We start from the raw sequence: 24,251 nt of genomic DNA, 5'->3' as shown, positions 1-24,251 counted from the left end.
GTCTGGAGGAGAGTCTCCTCTTCTCCAAACCCGGGTACCATTCGCTCATTGAACCGTGTGATATCCGCATGTGCAGATGCAGTGATGCGGATGTCACGCGGTTCAATGCAAGTCAATGGCGGCAATTACGCTGCGTGTCCGCAAAATTAATGGACATGCTGCGTATTTTTCCGCAATGATAATCCGCAGCGGAAATTTCCGCAGCATGTGCACAACACATGCGGATTATCATTGGGGACCATGGGGCACGCATTACCAAGCGTTTTTGCTGCAGAAATTCCGCGGCAAAACACTTGAAAAACACATAGTGGGCACGCAGCCTAATATGGGATCACGTCTGATGACCATGGTTTCAGGCAGTCGTCTACTAGTATGGTAGTTTTCAGCAACCAAGTGTGAGTAGGTTCAACAAAACATAGCTGGCTGACTTTAAATGGAGTGTAAGATTTGACATGCTCCCAAAAATTTCTGTATTATTAATAAATTATTATAAATGGAGCAGTAAAATTATGTACTCTATATTGCTTTTTAAGAAAATAATCAGGATTAAGAGCAAAAAAAAAATAGCCCTGATATGTAGGGCTATGGATATCTGTAACAGCAGCAGCAGACAGATTTACAATGGACTCTATTGTACTGTACACAGTGTCCACAAACTCTGCCTGCCTATCTCCTGCTATCACCAGTAATATATGCAGCTGGGTAAAGCCCCCGTCTCACATAGCGAGATCGCTGCTGTGTCACGGTTTTGATGACGCAACAGTGACCTCACCAGCGATGTCGCTATGTGTGACACTTTGCAACGATCAGGCCTCTGCTGTGAGGTAGCTGATCGCTGCAAAGTGTCCTGGACCATTTTTTGTTCATTGCTCTCCCGCTGGTCAGCACACATCGCTGTGTGTGACCAGCGGGAGCAGCGATCAGGCTGGTAACCATGATAAACATCGGGTTACTAGGGGCACACGCGCACCTAGTAATCCGTTGTTTATCATGGTTACGAGTCTGCTAAAGTGAGCGGTAACCTCCCACTCACTGTAGCAGAGTGGTAACCATGATAAACAACGGGTTACTAGGAGCGCATGTGCCCCTAGTAACCTGATGTTTACCATAGTTACCAGCCTGCTCCTGCTTCAGCAGGCTCGTAACCAGGAGCAGGATATCGTGGAAAGATTCTTTCCACGATGTCGCTGCTCCCCTGATCGTTGGTGAGCCTGCCTGTTTGACAGCTCACCAGCGACCACATAGCGACGCAGCAACGATCCCTGACAGGTTGTATCGTTGTCGGGATCGTTGCAGCATCGCTAAGTGTGACGGGGCCTTTAGTCCTCAAAAGGACTGTTAGTTCAGATGGATATATATCTTGCTGTGGGATACCTAGATCTAACTATTAAACCGCCAATTCTGTCCCTCACTCAGCAGCACCTCTCCCTACTACGCCTGTTTCCGGGGTAGACTGTAACGAGCATAGGGTCATCAGGTCTTATGTAGACCTGATGATGCTATGCAGCCAACCAATCACTGTAATGCCACAACCAACATGGCTACGGCATTACAGTGTGTGATAAGCAATCCCTGCATGTTAATTGGCTGTCTAAAGAGTGTCAAACATACAACGCGGGGACCTGAGCTCCCGCCCAAGCATCTCGGAAATACTCGAGGAGCGCCGAGAATGTCGAGCATTAAGATGCTCAGACGAGTACCGAGCAGTGGCGAGCAAGCTCGCTTATCACTAGTGCCCACGCCTGTCAAAACACAGCAACAAGCCCAAGCATTGCGGTCCCCTGGAATATGCCCAGGGGACGCAGAAAAGGACACCCTCAAACAGTCCCCGGGCCGGAGGTTCCTCACCCCTGATATAGAAAAAAACTACCAACAATTCAAATAACTAAAACATGTCTAAGCACTATCGCAAATTATAAACAGTTACATAAATTGCACTACAAAATGTGGACCTCATTCATTGACTCTTTTTTTGCTTGTCTCTTGTAATCCTGCATCAGATCATCTCTTACAATTGTTCAACAAACAGTAATCTGCAAACATCGATGAATTCCATTTTCCTTGATATCTTTTCTCCATAGCCACAATGTCTTGGTGAAACCTCTCACCATGTTCGTCCCTTACTGCTGCACAATTTGGTGGAAGTAAGTCTACATGTGTATGTAAGAAATGAATGTTAAAGGACATACTACAGCCAAGATCCTTATATGTTTTGAAGAGAATTCCACCAACTAGTTATCTGCTCTTGGGTTTCCCAAAAAAATAGTTGCCACTAATGTGAATGCTACCCATGCAGCCGTTTCATTGCTTTGCAACAGAGAAACTCCTCTTTTTGAAGAAGCTTACGAATCTGAGATCCAAAAAAGACTCCTGCCTTTATCGTTGCTTCACTCATCCTTGGAAATTTATCAATTAGATACTTGAATGCTTTTGCATTTTTATCCATTGCCTTTATAAAGTTCTTCATTAGACCCAATTGATATGCAATGGTGGTAACAAAATCGTATGTGGGTCAACACGTGCTGGAGCAGGACATTATTACTCCCTGGCTGAAGTGAATGTTGGAGTGTCCAATCTACTTTACTGTAGTGATATTCTCTTGCACGCTGCTGTGCTCTGAGCACTATCGAAGATCTGCTATGTCAGGGTAAGCCTCATTCAGACGTCCCGGCATTCCACACATCTAACAGAGACTTACACTGACATAGCAGAGCTGTTTATAATCTCATCATGTGTAATATTACCCAGTCGCGTATCTAATGCCTATCATGTGTGATACAATCCGCAGTGACGCGCATCTAATCCACATCATCTGTGATACAGCCCAGAGTGCGGCGTATCTAATACCCATCACGTGTGATACAGCGCCATGTAACTAATGCCATCATATGTGCTACAACCAGTAGAGCAGTGTACCTAATCCCATCAAGTGTGATACAGTACACTGAGCCCTGTATCTTATCACAACGCATGATAAAGTTTGCATATCTAATCCCAGCATGTGATACAATCCTTGAATCCAATTCCAACTCATGATGTAGTCTACGTATCTAATTCCAACATGTGACAAACTCCGCATATTCAATCCCAGTGCATGATATTATCTGTGTATCCAATACAGTCCGCATATCTAATTCCATCCTCTGTGATACACTCCGGTGAGCCCTATATCTAATCCCATCATGTGATACACTGCGTTTATCTAACCCAGCGTGTGATACAGCATGTAATACAGCGATCAAAACCTAGAAAAGGACACTAAAACTAAAATATTGGAAATACTAAATATAGTTTTATTGAACGATAAAATGAAAATGAAGGTAGGGGAAATAAGGGGAGGTCCAAAGAAAAAGGGGCCGCACAATGGGGGTACATGAATGGAATCAGTGACAATGATAAATATTGAACGACTCAGTACCACCACATGATAAATACAATTATAGAAAGGAGTGCCAATGATAACTTATCATGATTATATTAAGAGGAACATGTAAAGTGCATAGTACTACAATAATGATAACATCGTCAAAGCATTGGCGAAACGCGCGTCAGATGAGAGGTGTGGCGCCCAGGGGGTCAGTATAACATTTTACTTACTTTCATCTTTGTCTGGTTTACTGCAGCCTTGCTTTCATGCATATTTATGTACTATACTAGATGGTGGCCCGATTCTAACGCATCGGGTATTCTAGAATATGTATGCGGCCGACCGGGCGCGACTATGCAGCGAAGCAGTGTTTAAAAGGGTTGTGCACTACTTTAAATTAACCGCCCAATGTATGCCCCCGGGGCCCCTAATGAATTTTGTAATTACGTCATGTTGTCAATACTGCTTGTGACAACATCGCTGACCACGCGGCAAGTGTGAAGGGAGGACCGGGGAGCGAGGCCGCCGGTCGGGGTACTTCTGCTGCGAGCAGCCGGTCATCTCTCGGCTGCGTCGCCGCTGATCTGCCGACGGTGGCCTACGTGTTTCAAATCCGGTGCCAATTCGCGGCCGGACTGCGCCAGTCGCTGATTAGTCGCGGCCGGCTGGCCGCGACCAATCAGAGAAGCAGTGCTTTAAATTTCGCGCCAATATCGCTGATTGGTCCCAGGCGGGTGCGACCAATCAGCGAAGCGTGTTTCAAATCCGGCGCCAATTCGCGGCCGGACTGCACTCGTTGCTGATTGGTGGCGGCCGCCGACCGCAACCAATCAGGACAGCGGTGTTTTAACTTTCGCGCCTCGTACACGCGTGGCACCGCTCCGCATGCCTCGTACACTCGCAGCTCCGCTCACCTTGAACACACGCGGCTCCGCTCCGTACACCTCGTACACACACGGCTCCACTCCGTACACCTCGTACACACGCGGCTCCGCTCCGTACACCTCGTACACACGCGGCTCCGCTCCGTACACCTCGTACACACACGCGGCTCCGCTCCGTACACCTCGTACACACACGGCTCCGCTCCGTACACCTCGTACACACACGGCTCCGCTCCGTACACCTCGTACACACTCGGCTCTGCTCCGTACACCTCGTACACGCGCGGCTCCGCTTCGTACACCTCGTACACACACGGCTCTGCTCCGTACACCTCGTACACACACGGCTCCACTCCGTACACCTCGTACACACACGGCTCCGCTCCGTACACCTCGTACACGCGCGGCTCCCCTCCGTACACCTCGTACACACACGGCTCCGCTCCGTACACCTCGTACACACACGGCTCTGCTCCGTACGCCTCGTACACGCGCGGCTCTGCTCCGTACACCTCGTACACACGCGGCTCTGCTCCGTACACCTCGTACACACGCGGCTCTGCTCCGTACACCTCGTACACACCCGGCTCTGCTACATCCACACTGTAAACCCCTCCTGACCCCACACATAAACTTCAGCTCATCCAGCACCATGACAACCAGCACAGCAGAGTCCTGCATCCACTGAGGCCCCTGATCATGTGACCCCTGACTCCTCCCCTCCTGTGACCTCATCACAGGTCCTGTGCGCACAGAACATATATGTGGTGGCGGCTCAGCAGGTGGAGGTATGTGGAGAGACCCCATTACTGGGCGCAGGGGGCATTAACCCCTTATAGAGAAAATGGAGACTTCTTTCTCTCTCATAGTTACATAGGTTGAAAAAAGACCTAGGTTAATCAAGTACCTCTGATAAAATGGAGGTGGAGGGAGAATAGTGTTCGCTCCTGAAACAAACCTTAGTGAGGGCAGCTTGGAATTTTGAAATAGTACCAGATTCGCATGTCGTATCTTAGCTCAGCCAATCCATTATATAATTACAGCAACAGGAGAAAAAGGAATCCACCCACAGATCCCCGGGTACTGTGCTTAGGGTGCGCGCGTGCTGTTCCATCCTCTTAAAGGGACAGTGTGCGCCGTCCTAAAGTGTCCTCAGCCGATGGCTGGGAGACACCTATTATTTAAGGCACCTCCACCTGATGGGAGGTGCCTGCGCAACGTTATATGTGTGTTATTAACACGCTTGCTAATTCTCAGGTCCCAGTGCTCGTATCCTGCATATGTGCCTGCCTGCCTGTCTACCATGCGTGCCTGCCTGTCTATCATGTGTGCCCTCCTGCCTGTCTATCTGCTATGACTGCCTGCCTGTCTTTCAACTGCACCTGCTTGCCTGTATACCAGCTGTGCCTGTCTGTCTATCAGCTGTGCCCACAAGCACCAGCCTGCCTATACATCAGTTGTGCCCACCTGTACCTGCCGTACACGCAAATTGCCAAAGGCAAATAGAGATCCATTAATAAAGACCTAAATATAAAACATAACTTTTATTTTGATTTTTAGATATTCATAACGTAAAGGATAACACACACTTTAAAAACACATAATACTGGATGTTTATAATAATTCAGCGATGGGTTATATGATCCATAATTATTAAAGTGCTTGTGCTTATATTATGGCAGTTGTATATCTAGTGCTTGTTGTCTAATATATTATTCTTCAGAATAAATAAGCACCACTAGTGAGTCCTCAATATAATCACACTCGGTACACACTATTCACTTTATTATGAGGGCTTATTTATCAGAAAATTGGATACAAGGGATTATGCTATACGTAGCAAGAGAAAGCTGCTTATATGTACAACTAGACTGGTCCCACAGGTGTTCATCAGTCTCCAGTTTCCATATATAGAAAACTATTTGGATCACAATAGATATCTGTTTATATCCAAATTAGCCTTATTCAGTTTCATTCATTAGTAGACAGTGCGATAAATGCTTATACTGCCGCCCTTATATCTCATCTATTAGACTTAGGAGCTATAGCAGTTATTCATCATTGTGGTGCTTTTCAATTGTCATACTCATTTCTAACTTGTACCTCAGTTGTTTAATGAGGGCTAATTTACTGCTCCTAGATTCATATATAAACCTCCAAGCACATCTTTCTATTTCATTGCTGTATTCAACCTCCAGACTACGTTAGTTAAAATTGGCAACCATTAGCCTCCCCTGTACCTGCCTGCCCGTTTGTCTGGTGTGCCTGTCACTATACCGGCAGTGTCAACCTATCTACTGTTCCTACCTCCTGTCCCTTCGGGGTCAGCTGCCATCCACCTGAGGTCAGTCCTGAAGAAGCACATGTTCCCTCCTCCCTTGTCTCTTCTCAGATCCCGGTATTGTCAACTTGCCGTACATCAGAGGTCGGACTTGGTCCCTAGTAACGCCCCTCCAGGCTCTCCTCGGATCACGACACAGTGGTTCCACCACTCAAGCCGTTACACTTTGCTTAGACTTTTAAACCATGATCACCTGTAGCATAAAAGCTACTTTTTTTCAGCTGTAGCTTTTTACAGAAATTCTGCTGTGTTTAACTATCCAAACAAAGTGGATGTGATTTCGTGAGAACAGCACCCCCCTGTGCGTTTAAAGACGCTTCTGAACTGTGTGATCTTGGTGCTTTTTTTCTTTGTATGCTTATATGTGGAGCCTAAAAAAAATGGAGAAACTTTTTTTAAGTGCAGATTCAAAGCTATTCTGTACTATAAAAAACTAATTAAAAACGCAGCTTCACATCTGCACCAAAAATGCATAATAAGGGGGGAAAGGCCTAAAAAAATGCACCAATAATCCGAGAGGATTGTTATTGTGTAATTTAGTGCGGATCTTTCAAAAAACACAGTATTTCTGCAACGTGTGAGCACAGTCTTACAGACACAAAAAAAACAGATGTCATATAGTGAAGATGAAAAAGTTCTGTCTGACTGTGAATGAAGGAACAAAGAATAAATCCACAGGTTCCAACTAGAGATGAGCAGGATTCACAGGATGACATCGCGCCAGGCCCGACTAATAAAAAGTTGCGCTGGGAATGCTGGAAAGTAAGAGATTCGTTGCCTCCCATCCAGATGTCAGGTAGCACTGACCTGGACGCTATACCGGAGTCCCGTGAATCAATCTCTAGTCCCAACTGTCCCAGATACAGTCTCGTATTTGGGTTTACAACCTGCATTCTAGAGCAGGGGTGGGCAATTAATTTTTCTGAGGGGCCACATGAGAGACCGTGACTGTTGGGGAGGGCCGAACCAATAGGCTGAAATTAATTCTGCTCAATATTAATATTAACACATTAATTCTAATTATTATATTATTAATGATTATATTAATATTAATTGTATCACTTAATATTGAGCAGAATTAAGTGTGCTGACATCCCCCTATATACAGCATGAGCCCCACACAGCCTCTCTATATACAGCATGAGCCCCACACAGCCTCTCTATATACAGCATGAGCCGCCCCACACAGCCTCCCTATATACAGCATGAGCCCCACACAACCTCCTGTATACAGCATGAGCCCCACACGGCCTCCCTATATACAGCATGAGCCCCACACAGCCTCCCTATATACAGCATGAGCCCCACAAAGCCTGCCCAGTGTCTAGCATGATAGCCTCCCCAGTGTCCAGCATGAGAGCCCCCCAGTGTCCAGCATGACAGCCCCCCCACTGTCCAGCATGAGAGCACCCCCAGTGTCCCGCATGAGAGCCCCCCAGTGTCCAGCATGAGAGCCCCCCCAGTGTCCAGCATGACAGCCTCCCCAGTGTCCCGCATGAGAGCCCCCTCAGTGTCCAGCATGAGAGCCTCCCCAGTGTCCAGCATGAGAGCCTCCCCAGTGTCCAGCATGAGAGCCTCCCCAGTGTCCAGCATGAGAGCCTCCCCAGTGTCCAGCATGAGAGCCTGCCCAGTGTCCAGCATGAGAGCCCCCCAATGTCCAGCATGAGAGACTCCCCAGTGTCCTCCCGCGGCCCCTCCTCCACCAATGCATTTACCGCGGATGGAGATTCACCACAGATGGAGACAGCGGTGACGGTGTGCAGGTGGGGAAGGGCACCGTGCAGCCTGTGGGCCACTGTCATCAGCCCCTCGGCTGCCTCGATCTGAGGGCCGGACTAGAACAGCCAGAGGGCCGGATGTGGCCCACGGGCCGCACTTTGCCCAGGTCTGTTCTAGAGCATCTGCTGAATTTCACTAATTGCCACCTCCCCTCTGACCACTCCTCCTGCCAGAGTAGAAAATAATGGTAAATGAGTGTGGGCAGGGGACTGGCCAAAATTTGCTGTGGCACACTATGCACGCCACATCATTTGTCCCTCTTTCTATTGTTCAAAAGTTGGGAGATATGCATACGATCCAACTATGAAATAAAGAAAACATGGAAACACATATTGCTCACATAGTACAGTGCCCCTTCCTTGGCAACCACAAACCGCATGATGCTACTAGTTGCCTCCTACAATATTGCAACCCCCACAATACGGTACTGTCAGGGATTACCACACAGGGACAACACTGGGGAGATAACGCAATATCCCGCCGTTGCCGTCACACTGTCCGTATTTCTTCCGGAGTCGCGAGCACGCGATCCAGGCTACTCGCTGGATAGGTATCGGTAAGCGACCAGTGAGCGTATGGCATCACACCTCTGGGTTCCAAAGCATGAAATCAGTGTTTACACCCTCCGTACGGTCACTGTCAGCTTCACGATAGCCCAATTATTATTATTCTCTGCCACCACCGGCCGAGTTCGAAAAATAATACAGGCCTGGCCGGACTCCTGCGTTTTGGTAGCGTATATGGCATCGGGGAAGGGAACAATTAGAGAACAAAAGAAACAGAACTATTAAATTTTATATTTAATCCAAAAGGGAGGCAGTGTTTAAGACAAAATATATACAAGGATGTTACAAAGGAGACATTAAAAATACATAAGCAGTTACATAAAATAAACAGGATAAAAGAAGAAAAACTTACACTATACGATTTCAGAGGCGATTCAATATAGGTGGAGGAGGGGCTCCCCAATTTGATTATGCTGTTATCAAACAGGACTTGTTGCTTATAATCCTTATACCTCCCTGGCATAGAGTGAGTCTGTAATGTCCATGAGTTCTCTAATACCTAAGGGGAGATTTACCCTCACGCCCCTTCTGGTGACATCATGTGGGCTGGTCACAAGCCTGCAAATTTTTATTAAAAATGCTAACTCCTGCAATAACTCATCGCTCGTTGATCGCAGAAGCTTGCAAACGACGCCATTTTTCCAGTTATGATTTTATCTTCAGTTAGAGACCACACACCGCATAGTTGCAGTCTGCTATTCTGGTGTTTTTGCGCTACAGTTCTATGTAGCGTTTTTCAGCGACAGAAAAAATATCCTTATCATTCCATCGCTGATTTTACCTCTAAAAATATGGGTCACATTATTGCGGACATATGGAACTCACAATATTTCATATTTCATATCGGAGTCAATGTGGCTATGGCAGGTGGCCGGGAATTGTTTGTGAGTGCCTTTGAACTTAACGAACCATTTCCTCTTTCCTCCAAACTCTGGCCTGGGAGAAGGTGTCAGTCTATCTTAGGTCTGTGTTAAGAGGAAATACAGTTGGATTTTAGTTAGCCTGTAACACTTCATGGCTGGCATTTGTTTGTGTAAGGCTTCCCTCATGACTGTGTTAATTGGGGCTTTTGTGCTGAGGAGAAGGGGAAGAATGGTCAATATCTGGGTCAGGGAAATATGGAAGAACATTTTCAATATTCCTCAATACTTCCCTGACAGGTACCACCCACCACCAGCTAATGAATAAATCCTCACTTAGTCCCATTCCTGATACAGATACAAATTACGTTAGGAACTTTCTGGAGAGGAACAGGGTGATGACTTTCCCATTTGAAATTGTTTGTGACAGGTGGTTTATGGTATGTGTATGTGTAACGGGTCTGGTAGGCGGAACCTCTGAGCTACTATACAAGGGGGCGGTCCTTGTAAGGGAGCGGGTGGCGACCAGGGAAGACGGGTAGGCAGTCACAGCAGGTGACCGGGACAGTCTCTGGGTGAACGGGCAGGAGGTCACGGCAAGTGACCGGGACAGTCTCTGGGTAAACGGGCAGGAGGTCACAGCAAGTGACTGGGGCAGTCTCTGGGTGAACGGGCAGGAGGTCACAGCAAGTGACCGGGGCAGTCTCTGGGTGAACGGGCAGGAGGTCACAGCAAGTGACTGGGGCAGTCTCTGGGTGAACGGGCAGGAGGTCACAGCAAGTGACCAGGGCAGTCTCTGGGTGAACGGGCAGGAGGTCACAGCAAGTGACCGGGACAGTCTCTGAGTATAGGGTAGGTACGACCTGTGACGGCTGAGCCTCCAGGTAGGCTAGCAGGCGGATGACAGATGAGTGCTCCCAGGTGAGCAGGCGAGAGTCTCTGGAAAAGCAGGTGGTCACAGCACGTGACGGCAGAGCCTCCAGGTAGGCAGGCAGGCAGGTAGCGGAGGAGCGCTCCCAGGTGAGCGGGCAAGAGTCTCTGGAATAGCAGGTGGTCACAGCACGTGACGGCGGAGCCTCCAGGTAGGCAAGCAGGCAGGTAGCGGAGGAGCGCTCCCAGGTGAGCGGGCAAGAGTCTCTGGAATAGCAGGTGGTCACAGCACGTGACGGCGGAGCCTCCAGGTAGGCTAGCAGGCAGGTAGCAGAGGAGCGCTCCCAGGTGAGCGGGCAAGAGTCTCTGGAATAGCAGGTGGTCACAGCACGTGACGGCGGAGCCTCCAGGCAGGCTAGCAGGCAGGTAGCAGAGGAGCGCTCCCAGGTGAGCGGGCAAGCTGGTCCATAGACAGACTGACAGGAGTAGGAAGGCAGACCGTCGGACCTCAGGCTAGCAAGCAGGTAGCAGGAATATCAGGCAGGAAACAGACAGCAAACTGGCAGGACTCTGGCAGGAATCAGGCAGGTAACTGGCAGGTAACTGGCAACGGGACCTGAGGGCTGAAGCAGAGTAGTGAACAGTGCAACAACATTGCTCGGGCACCTGCCAGCAGAGCGGGAGGGGGACGCCGGGCTCGGAGCAGAGAGGTGAGGGGAACAGCGTCCCTGCCTAGCAGAAGGCAGGGACGCCGACGCTACAGTACCCCCCCCTTTTTTAGGCCAGACAGAAATTTAGCAAGGATGAGAGGGGCATGGATGTTCTCCCGGGGCTCCCACGTTCTCTCTTCAGGACCAAACCCCTTCCAATCTACTAGAAAAAAGGTCTTCCCTCTTACCCTTTTGGTGGCCAGAATGTTCTCTACCTCAAATTCGTTTTCAGCGGAAACCGGAGCAGGAGGCGTGCCTGTAGACTTGGAAAAAGAGTTAAGTACCACGGGTTTGAGGAGAGATACATGGAAGGAGTTAGGGATCCGCAAGTTGGCCGGGAGTTTCAATTTATAGGCCACCGGGTTGATCTGACTGATGACCTCCAGAGGACCGATGAACCGAGGCCCTAACTTATAGGAAGGAATCTTGAGCCGGACATACTTGGACGAGAGCCAGACCTTATCTCCTGGACGGAATTGAGGAGGATCCAGACGTTTTTTGTCAGCATGTCTTTTCATACGCTCGGATGACAGAAGGAGTGCGGACCGGGTACTCTCCCATGTGGAGGAAAATTTGTTAACAAGAGATTCCGCAGCCGGATTGTCCACCGAGGTGGAGACGGGAAACGGGATCCGAGGATGCTGACCGAAGACTACAAAAAACGGGGATTTGGAGGAAGATTCGCTCTCGTGATTGTTGTACGAGAATTCGGCCCATGGCAGGAGATCCACCCAGTCAGAATGGTGGGCATTAACGAAGTGCCGGAGGTAACTGGTCAGGATCTGATTGATCCGCTCCACTTGACCATTAGACTGTGGGTGGTAAGCGGAGGAGAAGTCCAGGGTGACGTCTAGCAATTTACAAGTGGCTCTCCAGAAACGAGAAGTGAACTGTACCCCACGATCCGACACGATGTGACGGGGCAGGCCATGAAGACGGAAGATGTGGCGGATAAAGTCTTTAGCTAGCTCGGGAGCAGACGGGAGGCCTGGCAGGGGAATAAAATGAGCCATTTTGGAAAAGCGGTCAGCGACCACCCAAATGACCGTACAACCGGCAGAGACGCGGAGATCAGTTATGAAGTCCATAGCTATATGTTGCCACGGGGCAGCAGGCACAGGCAAAGGAAGAAGGCGGCCGGCAGGCAGGTGTCTCGGAACTTTGTTGCGGGCACAGGACACACAGGCAGAAACAAAGTCTATTACATCCTTGCGCAGGTTAGGCCACCAGTAGTGCCGGGAAATAAGCTGGAGGGTCTTTTTCTGACCGGCGTGGCCAGCTAGTTTAGACGAATGACCCCAGTGTAGGATCTTCTCCCGATCAGGTACCGATACGAACGTCTTACCGGGAGGGAGACGATTTAGACTCACGGGAGCCACCTGCATTACTCTGGCGGGATCGATGATATGTTTAGGTTCTTCCTCGAGATCAGATACCAGAAAGGATCGGGACAAGGCGTCTGCTTTGATGTTCTTGTCAGCCGGGCGAAAATGTAGAACAAAATCAAAACAAGCAAAAAACAAGGACCACCGGGCTTGGCGCGGATTAAGTCTCTGGGCATGCTGGAGATAAGCCAAGTTCTTGTGGTCAGTGTAAATTATTACCGGATGAAGAGCCCCCTCGAGTAGGTAACGCCACTCCTCCAATGCCAGCTTGATGGCCAATAACTCTCGGTCTCCTATGGAATAATTGCGTTCAGAAGAGGAGAAGAGTTTGGAGAAGAAGCCGCAAGTTACCATCCTCCCGGAAGAAGATTTTTGAGTAAGTACAGCTCCGGCTCCAGAGGAGGAGGCGTCAACCTCCAGAAAGAACTGCTTGTTGCCGTCCGGACGATGCAGCACCGGGGCGGAAGAGAAGGCCTGTTTTAAGGAAAGAAAAGCCTCCTCTGCTTCGGGCGGCCACTCTTTGGGATTAGTACCCTTACGGGTGAGCGCGGAAATTGGGGCAGTCCGGGAAGAGAAGTGCGGTATGAAGAGGCGGTAGTAGTTGGCGAAGCCCAGGAACCGCTGAATGGCCTTCAACCCCTCCGGTCGGGGCCATTTCTCGATGGCAGACAGTTTCTCTGGATCCATTCGTAGGCCGGTCTGAGAAATAATGTAGCCCAAAAACGGAAGCGAGGTCTGCTCAAAGAGGCACTTCTCATATTTAGCGAAGAGGTGGTTCTGCCTGAGCAGGACCTGACGAACGTCCCTCCGGTGAGTCTGGAGATCCGGAGAGAAGACCAAGATGTCGTCCAGGTACACCACAACGCAGGAGTAGAGAAGGTCCCGGAAGATGTCATTGACCAACTCTTGAAAGACGGCAGGAGCGTTACAGAGACCAAAGGGCATTACCAGATATTCATAGTGGCCGTCCCGGGTGTTGAATGCAGTCTTCCATTCATCCCCTTGACGGATACGGACCAGGTTGTACGCCCCACGGAGGTCCAGTTTGGTGAAGACTCTAGCCCCCCTCAGGCGATCAAATAATTCTGGAATGAGCGGAAGGGGGTACTTATTCTTCACCGTGATCTGGTTAAGGCCTCTATAGTCTATACAGGGACGGAGAGAGCCGTCCTTCTTTTTTACGAAGAAGAAGCCTGCTCCCGCCGGGGAGGTAGATTTCCGGATGAATCCCCTGGCCAAATTCTCCTCAATATATTCGGACATCGACCGGGTCTCAGCAGCGGACAATGGGTAAATACGCCCACGGGGAGGAGTAGTACCGGGTAACAGGTCGATAGGACAGTCGTATGGTCTATGAGGGGGTAATGTCTCTGCCTCCTTTTTATTAAAGACATCAACAAATGACCAATAGGGAATCGGAAGTCCAGGTAGATTAGTTTGGGTAGGAGAAGGACGGACGGGATGAACAGGAACCAAACAAGTCTTATGACAGTCCTGTCCCCAGCGAAGGACTTCTCCGGTCTGCCAGTCAAGCACGGGTGCATGTCTCTGGAGCCAAGGTAGACCTAGTAAGAGGGCGTGAGAGTCCAGGCAGAACATGAAAAGAGATGCTCTCAGAATGCAGCATTCCCACCTGCAGAGTTACGGATTCGGTGATGAGTTGGATGGGACGTGGTAAGAGGCCCCCATCCACAGCAGCGACAGATAATGGTACAGCCAGAGGTTTGGTGGGAATGCGGTATTTTTCTACCAGGGACTGTGAGATAAGATTCCCGGCCGCTCCAGAGTCAAGTTGGGCTAGTTCGAAATAACGATTCTCCCCGCAGATAATAGAGACTGACAGTAGCAGAGATGGAGAGGATTTATTCTTGTCTAGGTTGACCTCTCTGAGCGAACCTAGACACAGGCGTTTCCCGACCTCTCCGGGCAGGTACGGATCTGAGCTCCTTACTGCCACAGTAGAAGCAGCTCCCTTCGGCACGGCTTAAGTCCTGACGGGTTTTGACCATCTTGGTCTGGTCGACCTGCATAGGCTCAGGAGAGTGTACCTGGGGAGAGACGGATTTCTGAAAAGTAGGAGCTAGACGTGGAAACCTCCTCTCACGGGTGACCTCTTTGGCACGCTCCTGGAACCGTAGGTCAATCCGGGTGGCAAGAGTTATTAGGTCATCGAGAGTGGTAGGAATGTCCCGACCGGCAAGTTCATCTTTAATACGGCCGGACAGACCCTCCCAGAAGACGGATACCAGAGCGTCGTTATCCCAGGCCAGCTCCGAGGCAAGGGTACGGAACCGTATGGCATATTGGCCCACGGTGAGACTTCCCTGACGGAGGCGTAGCAGAGATGATGCGGATGAGGTCTTCCGTCCGGGTTCGTCGAAGACTTTCCGGAAAGCCATGAGAAAGGCAGGCAAGTCGGACACCAGGGGGTCTCCTCTCTCCCATAGAGGATTTAGCCAGGCCAGGGCCTCCCCGGTGAGATGGGACATGATGAAGGCAATTTTGGCCCGGTCGGAGTTAAACTGGTGGGACAGGAGTTCAAAGTGCAGGGTGCACTGATTTATGAAGCCCCGAGCCTGGGCGGAGTGGCCTCCGAAGCGAGGAGGTGCAGAAAGCCGGGGTCCGTGGTAGGATACCATGGTATTGGTGGGCAGCAGAGCTGCCGGGTTGCGAGTCATGGCACTGGCGGTGGTTGCTGGTGGAGCAGTCAGAGTGTCCAGGCGAGAATTGACATTCCGCAGGTGACCCAGGATGGACTCCTGTTGGGACCTCTGACGGGACAGTTCATGACAGAGGTCCGAGAGCGAGGGAGCTTGGGTGCCACCGGGTTCCATGGCCCGAGCAAACTGTAACGGGTCTGGTAGGCGGAACCTCTGAGCTACTATACAAGGGGGCGGTCCTTGTAAGGGAGCGGGTGGCGACCAGGGAAGACGGGTAGGCAGTCACAGCAGGTGACCGGGACAGTCTCTGGGTGAACGGGCAGGAGGTCACGGCAAGTGACCGGGACAGTCTCTGGGTAAACGGGCAGGAGGTCACAGCAAGTGACTGGGGCAGTCTCTGGGTGAACGGGCAGGAGGTCACAGCAAGTGACCGGGGCAGTCTCTGGGTGAACGGGCAGGAGGTCACAGCAAGTGACTGGGGCAGTCTCTGGGTGAACGGGCAGGAGGTCACAGCAAGTGACCAGGGCAGTCTCTGGGTGAACGGGCAGGAGGTCACAGCAAGTGACCGGGACAGTCTCTGAGTATAGGGTAGGTACGACCTGTGACGGCTGAGCCTCCAGGTAGGCTAGCAGGCGGATGACAGATGAGTGCTCCCAGGTGAGCAGGCGAGAGTCTCTGGAAAAGCAGGTGGTCACAGCACGTGACGGCAGAGCCTCCAGGTAGGCAGGCAGGCAGGTAGCGGAGGAGCGCTCCCAGGTGAGCGGGCAAGAGTCTCTGGAATAGCAGGTGGTCACAGCACGTGACGGCGGAGCCTCCAGGTAGGCAAGCAGGCAGGTAGCGGAGGAGCGCTCCCAGGTGAGCGGGCAAGAGTCTCTGGAATAGCAGGTGGTCACAGCACGTGACGACGGAGCCTCCAGGTAGGCTAGCAGGCAGGTAGCAGAGGAGCGCTCCCAGGTGAGCGGGCAAGAGTCTCTGGAATAGCAGGTGGTCACAGCACGTGACGGCGGAGCCTCCAGGCTGGCTAGCAGGCAGGTAGCAGAGGAGCGCTCCCAGGTGAGCGGGCAAGCTGGTCCATAGACAGACTGACAGGAGTAGGAAGGCAGACCGTCGGACCTCAGGCTAGCAAGCAGGTAGCAGGAATATCAGGCAGGAAACAGACAGCAAACTGGCAGGACTCTGGCAGGAATCAGGCAGGTAACTGGCAGGTAACTGGCAACGGGACCTGAGGGCTGAAGCAGAGTAGTGAACAGTGCAACAACATTGCTCAGGCACCTCCATTTTGGAGGAGGTGCCTTATATATGGTGAAGTCCTCCGGCCATTGGCCAGGGACTCCTTAGGACGGCGCGCGCGGCCCCTTTAAGAGGGAGGGAGCGCGCGCGCGCCCTAAGCACAGTGGCCGGGAAGGAGCGCGCGCTGCCAGCAGAGCGGGAGGGGGACGCCGGGCTCGGAGCAGAGAGGTGAGGGGAACAGCAGAAGGCAGGGACGCCGACGCTACAGTATGTTATCAGATTTCCTAGCCTTTCCCTTCTAATGGTGAGGTATAAGAATGGCACAATCTGCTGCTTATTTTTGGTGTGACATTGGGGCCAATATTGTTGATATTCAGGCACTCAGTAAATGAAATGAACTCTTTGGAGGATCTGGACCATAAAACGAACACCTTTTATATATATATATATATATATATATATATATATATATAAGATATATAGATATATATATATATTATATATATATATATATATATATAGATATAGATATATATATATATATATATATATATATATATATATATATATATATATATATATATATATATATATAAATATATATATATGGCCCAAGACATTATCTTGGAGTTCCATAAAGCCTCACCCTGGAAGATCACCATTTCATCCCGCCTGCTCAGAAGGAAATTTGCATATGACGGGGCACAGGAATTCCCCATCGCGGTCCCTCTGAGCTGGTGGAATATCTTCCCATTAAATAGGAAATAGTTATGGGTAAGAATAAATCAAAGTAATTTAGAAAGAAATTGGTTATGGTCACTACATTGTATGGTTCTGGATTTAAGGAAATAATTAGCCGCCATGATCCATGCTTCATCGAGAATACTGCTCTATGACCATACCATCAAATTTCACCAAGAAATCGACTGTATCCCTGCCATATGAAAGCATCGAAATGACAAAGGGGTGGAGTATCTTGTCTATTTAGATTCCTGTGTACTGACTAATGGAATTCTAATGGAATTTATTCCTGACACTATAGGTCATTCTCTAAGTGGGTCTAACCCTTTGTGAACTTTATGGAGAGCATAAATAGTGGGAATGGTGACAATTAGGTTCCATGACATTTTAGTAAAAATGTCACTATATTTAGACTTTGGGGAAAAACTAAAAAGGGAATTTAGAAGATGCATCAGTTACACCTCGGAGACACCAGACAAAAAAGGGATAACCCATTGCTATACAAACTAGAGAGCATCATCAGGGTGACAAAAAACCTATCTCCTTTTGTATTTTGGAGGTTGGAAGACAAAATGTCAGTAAAGGAGATTGGAATAAACGAATCCTCCAAAAAGAATGCCAATGGATTTTCATTATGGACTCTCTCTCTCCCCCATGGGATTGAATGAACAGATGGCCTTGGTTGTTTTATTTAGAAATTTCTACTGTAAGCCGGTTCCACTACTTCTGGTTCCATACAAGAGAGCCAAGTTTTGCATTGCTAGACACCTCTTATCATGGTGTACACCACAGGTGATATCTACTGTTCTGTGAGCCCCAGTTTTTATTTTGGCAGTGTGGACAGGTGCCAAGTCCTGCTGGAGAATTAAATTTCCATCTCTAAAAAGCTTGTCGGCAGAGGGAAGCATGCAGTGCTCTAAACTTTCCTGGTAGACGGCTGCGCTGACTTTGGTCTTGATAAAACACAGTACACCTACACCAGCAGATGACATGGCTCCCCAAACCATCACTGATTGTGGAAACTTCACACTAGACCTGAAGCAGCTTGGATTGTGTGCCTCTCCACTCTTCCTCCAGACTCTGGGACCTTGATTTACAAATGAAATGCAAAATTTACTTTCATCTGAAAACAACACCTTGGACCACTGAGCCCAGGTCTTTTTCTCCTTGGCCCAGGTAAGACGCTTCTGGTGTTGTCTGTTGGTCATGAGTGGCTTCACACTTGTAGCCCATGTCCTGGATATGTCTGTGTGTGGTGGCTCTTGAAGCAATGACTCCAGCAGCAGTCCATTCCTTGTGAATCTCCCCCAAATTTTTGAATGGCCTTTTCTTTACAATCCTTTCAAGGCTGCGGTTATCCCGATTGCTTGTGCACCTATTTCTACCAGACTTTTTCCTTCCACTCAACTTTCCATTAATATGCTTGGATACAGCACTCTGTGAACAGCCAGCTTCTTTAGCAATGACCTTTTGTGGCTTACCCTCCTTGTGGATTGTGTCAATGACTGCCTTCTGGACATCTGTCAAATCAGCAGTCTTCCCCATGATTGCGGAGCCTACTGAAACAGACTAAGAGGACTTTTAAAATGCGTAGGAAGTCTTTGAAGGTGTTTTTGTTAATTATTCTAATTTACTGAGATGACTTTTGTCTTTTCATTGGCTATAAGCAATAATCATCAACGTTAAAAGAAATAAACACTTGAAATAGATCACTCTGTTTGTAATGACTCTATATAATATATGAGTTTCACTTTTTGTATTGAACAGCTGAAATAAATTAACTTTTTGATGATATTCTAATTTTGTGAGAACCATCTGTATATATTGATTCTGATTATATCTATTTTAGCTCTTGATAAGTTATTTAAATATCTGCTGTAACTTATATGAATCACTTGCATTATATGTTTTCCCTTATAGGTGTTAATATCGCACCTGCTGTGACATTTATTGGTTCCCGTTGTGGCATTTTTTCTAAACTGCAGCAATATCTTATCCTTTGCTACGCTGCGCGGGCGTCTCCTCCATGCAATTGACTGTTGCTGTGACAGCGGGAGCGAGCGCTCAGCATCCATGGACTCTTACTGCGCATTCACCAGTACGGGGCGCTGTTTTAGACATCCTGACATTATCTGAGGCCCAGGGCACATGCGTGATTCGCGATCTTGACCTCTTGTCTGGAATACCTGCGCATGCGCCCTGGAAGATCCTGCTGCCGGAGTACATGCGCTACACATCATTTGGGGACACTTGTTCAGAGTGATGAAAGCCTTCAGCTATACACATTATCAGCTGGGCATCTATTTCCACTGTCTACAGATATTAGCTGACATATCTCCTCACTATAGTGTGTTTTTCCATATCTCGTATTGTTTGGGGTTGTTTTTAAATGGATTAATAGATAGTGATTAGTGTTGAGCGAGTATGTTCTGTTAACCCTTTCGCCGAGTATGCTCGGGCCGAGCACCGAGTATTTACAGCTGCTCGGTGATATGTTTGAATCGCTCCCGTGTGCATGATTTGCAACTGTTTGACAGTTTTAGCACATGTAAGGAATGTCCATTTCTTACACATTCCTCACATGTAATAAAGCTGTCAAACAGTTGCAAATCATGCACACGGGAGCGATTCAAACATATCACCGAGCAGCTGTAAATACTCGGAGCTCGGCCCGAGCATACTCGGAACAGAACATACTCGCTCAACACTAATAGTGATATTTTAGGGGATTTCTTTGTTAGCTGTATACTACCATAGCAATAACAATGTTGGGAAGTAGAGACATACACCGACCCATATCTTGCTGGAATGGCGCCAGCTCTGCCTTCCTCTGGGGGTGGGCTATGGATGACTCTGTTTAAACTGCTGTGTTCATCTTTTGGACCTAGACTTCTTTTACCTAATAAAGAGTTAGTTACTTTCTACATGGCTGCTCGTGGCCATATTTTTTTTGTTTGATGTCTGGTCTAAAGTATATAGGTTTTATTAGTAGATGTCAGAAAAAAATAGAATGTAGTAAAATAGTAAAGATAGTAACACGTTAATGATTCCACACTACTCCTGTGCCACCACTGCTTGAGTCCTCCACCAGTCTCAGTATTTCCTGGTCAGTCCCAACAATCTTGAGATACCTGTGGCCAATTAGTTGCCAAAGCAATGGCCTTCACAGCCAGTGATTGGGAGCATGGAGGAGATGACATGGTCATTAATTCAACTGATGTTCCACTCTGTACGAGATAAGAGAATAGAAAATCTACAAATTATATCTCTTTCCTCTTATTATCTCCAGTAATTGTATTATTACCCAGGATTCTTTATGATGCTACATTGGCTCGTCTTCTTCACATTTAGGTCCCTACGATATTGGAACTTCTCAGTGGAGTTCTTCTATATTTATATAATTTTTATTTTTCTGATTTACCCATCAAGAATGGATATGGACAAGAACAAAATGTCGGAAAGGATATTACACCTCACCCTAGAGATCCTTTTCCGGCTTACTGGAGAGGTGAGAGATTCTGATGACGTCACATTATATCATTATTATCTATGGGAATAACAGATGGACAGAACTGGAGAGGTGAGGACTCTGGAAATGTCTGTAGTGGGATTTATTAATGTGTTTCTCCATAACCAGGATTACACAGTAGTGAAGAAGACCTCTAGTGAGCACTATCAGGCCCCTGTGTCTGAGGGATGGGGAAGACCCCTGAGCCCAATCATGGGGCCTCCACCTCACCCTCGGATAAATGAGGACATCAATGAGCAGAAGATCCTAGAACTCACCTACAAGATGATTGAGCTGCTGACTGGAGAGGTGACATTGCTGGGAATGCTGGGACATTATGCACTAATTCTATGAAGGGATCGAGGGGATGACTATATCATTCTTTGAATCAGGTTCCTATAAGGTGTCAGGATGTTGCCGTCTATTTCTCCATGGAGGAGTGGGAGTATTTAGAAGGACACAAAGATCTGTACAAGGACGTCATGATGGAAGTTCCCCAGCCCCTCACATCACCAGGTAGTAGACAGGACTAAATATGCACGGCTCTATTTGTCTGTATGTAACACATAAATTGAATCCCTGTATGTGTTTCCTCCAGTTCTATCCAGTAAGAGGACAACACCAGAGAGATGTCCCCGTCCTCTTCTTCCACAGGACTGTAAACAAGAAAATCCCAATGTTCCTCAGGATCATCAGGTAGATGGAGAGAAGGTGTCATGAGATTTTCCCTATGATGTGTAGACGGCTGTGAAGGTCTTGTGCTCAGTCTTGTTTTATCCCCCAGTATTATATGTTTTATACTTGTGTAATGAGATCTGTGGAGATGTCAGGATTAGAGTTGATCATAGATGTGGTTTCTCCATCTGTCGGTGACATGTACAATATTTGTTTCAGGGTAAAGATCTGACCCATATCGATACTACAGAGACATATGTGAGCGGTGATGAGCAATGTAAAGAGGAGATTCCTACAGATAATTGTCCAGGTGAGTAGTAACCACTAAATATAGAGAAGTCATAGATTCTTCTCAATCATCAGCTTTCACTGCTTTATCAGCGGTGTAGTCCGGACATTCTGCCATTGACATCCCTACATGTTCCTCCATCCGAAATTTTACTTTCAAAGTAGTTTGGGCATTGAAAGCCCTTCTTCTATAGAGCTTACAACCTGGAGAATCCACCTACCTACTTGGATTAGAAGATGTTGACCCTTACCTGCCCAGATCTGTAAACTACAAAGCCAAATGGCAGTGTACATAGAATGTGCTGACAAGTTAGAAAATCACTTGAAAAAAATTATTATGATGGGCCTTAAGAGAAAGCGGAGGGTAATGATGCTGTTACCTTCCTAGAACCCTGATATCTTATTGGATGAATCTACCTTCTCTTCTGTGCTGCTGAATGTGCTCATATGGTCGCTACAAGACCAGGTCCAGTCTTTGTGGCCAAACTTCGCTTTTATAATTCACAACATTAAATGCACAGTGAGGGCCAAGTGTGAATTTCTCCACAATAACAACAGAGTTTCCCTTTTTCCTAACTTCAAAGAGGATTGTGGTAAACTAGAAGGGAAAAAAACATTACAACTGTGCTTCGATACATCTATAAGCTGTGTGTGGTTGATGTCTGTAGTGGTTTCATGGCATCTCTCCATGTCATTATTTCCATTATGTTTTTTTATCCTAATTCAGATTACTGTACAATCACTCCTGTAATGTGGAACACTAATACCTTCTCTACTCTTGTGGCCAGAACTCCTAGTAGCTCCATTGGTCCATCATAAATGAGTGCAACTCCGGTTTAGTGTTGTAGTTCTCTACCTGAATATACGTTCTTATTGGGGATGTAACATGTTTTTTTTTAATTCTATGTCTCTTTTTTTTTTAAATTCATTCTATAGGATATGTTTGATTGTGGTGTGATCGGCCAGCTTTTTAACCTCCTAAATGCCACAATCGATATCAATCACAGCATTTTGGAGGCTAGGAGAGTGAGGGGGCTCCCGTCTGATCGGCGCCCCTCAAGGTGTCATCACGAGGTCCCGATCGTTGTAGTGGGAGGAGCATGGTCTAAGAGGATTCTGTCAGTGTAATACTGACAGGGACAATGCATTGCAATGCATTATGCCAGAAATCAGAGTTATAAAAATTAAAGTCCCATAGAGGGACTAAGTAAAAAAAAAATTATACCAATTAATAGATATTGTGACAGAGTCACTGGTGAAGTATGTGAGGGGAGATATGTTTCACTGCGGTTGTTACCCTCTGTGAACTAAACCTACAATTTCCTCCAGAATGTTATATGTTGGGGGGTTAAACCACCATGTTCAAAGGAAGTGTTTTTTTGTGAATGACATACAGTGGGTTCGGAAAGTATTCAGCCCCCTTTAAGTTGTTCACTCTTTGTTTCATTGCAGCCATTTGGTAAATTCTAAAAAGTTAAGTTTTTTTTCTCATTAATGTACACTCTGCATCCCATCTTGACTGAAAAAAAACAAAATGTAGAAATATTTGCAAATTTATTAAAAAAGAAAAACTGAAATATCACATGGTCATAAGTATTCAGACCCCTTGCTCAGACATTCATATTTAAGTCACATGCTGTCCATTTCCTTGTGATCCTCCTTGAGATCGTTCTACTCCTTCATTTGAGTCCAACTGTGTTTAATTAAACTGATAGGACTTGGAAAGGCACACACCTGTCTATATAAGACCTCGCAGCTCACAGTGCATGTCAGACCAAATGAGAATCATGAGTTTAAAGGAACTGCCTAAGGAGCTCAGAGACAGAATTGTGGCAAGGCACCGATCTGGGCAAGGTTACAAAAGAATCTCTGCATTACTCAAGGTTCCTAAGAGCACAGTGGCCTCCATAATCCTTAAATGGAAGAAGTTTGGGACCACCAGAAGTCTTCCTAGACCTGGCCGTCCAGCCAAACTGAGCAATCGTGGGAGAAGAGCCTTGGTGAGAGAGGTAAAGAAGAACTCCAAGATCACTGTGGCTGAGCTCCAGAGATGCAGTAGGGAGATGGGAAAAAGTTCCACAAAGTCAACTATCACTGCTGCCCTCCACCAGTTGGGCCTTTATGGCAGAATGGCCCGACGGAAGCAACAAGACAATGACCCTAAGCACATAGCTAAAATAACAAAGGAGTGGCTTCAGAACAACTCTGTGACCATTCTTGACTGGCCCAGCCAGAGCCATGACCTAAACCCAATTGAGGATCTCTGGAGAGACCTGAAAATGGGTGTCCACCAACGTTCACCATCCAACCTGACGGAACTGGAGAGGATCTGCAAGGAAGAATGGCAGAGGATCCCCAAATCCAGGTGTGAAAAACTTGTTGCATCA

At 47.7% G+C, this 24,251-nt stretch overlaps 1 protein-coding gene across 2 annotated transcripts in view; it reads left to right on the top strand.

Moving 5' to 3' along the window:
• Positions 1-4,969: 4,969 nt before the first annotated feature.
• LOC141270872 (uncharacterized) overlaps positions 4,970-24,251 on the top strand; it is a 35,977-nt gene continuing 16,695 nt past the window's right edge. Inside the window, exons 1-6 of one of the 2 annotated variants that reach the window (XM_073680968.1) lie at positions 4,970-5,039; positions 20,823-20,901; positions 21,031-21,210; positions 21,294-21,417; positions 21,500-21,597; positions 21,796-21,886. In XM_073680968.1, the coding sequence (XP_073537069.1) occupies positions 5,014-5,039; positions 20,823-20,901; positions 21,031-21,210; positions 21,294-21,417; positions 21,500-21,597; positions 21,796-21,886 (598 nt within the window). In that variant the 5' untranslated portion in view covers positions 4,970-5,013. Of the gene's footprint in view, positions 5,040-20,744; positions 20,902-21,030; positions 21,211-21,293; positions 21,418-21,499; positions 21,598-21,795; positions 21,887-24,251 lie in introns of both variants that reach the window. The other variant, XM_073680967.1, reaches the window with a different exon arrangement.

The sequence above is a fragment of the Phyllobates terribilis genome, unplaced genomic scaffold (genome assembly GCF_046119375.1).
Source record: "Phyllobates terribilis strain yellow unplaced genomic scaffold, ASM4611937v1 Scaffold_5__5_contigs__length_657084704, whole genome shotgun sequence".
NCBI lineage: Eukaryota > Metazoa > Chordata > Amphibia > Anura > Dendrobatidae > Phyllobates > Phyllobates terribilis.
The sequence above is the reverse complement of the archived record's forward strand: the minus strand, read 5'-3'. Positions and strand labels throughout refer to the sequence as shown.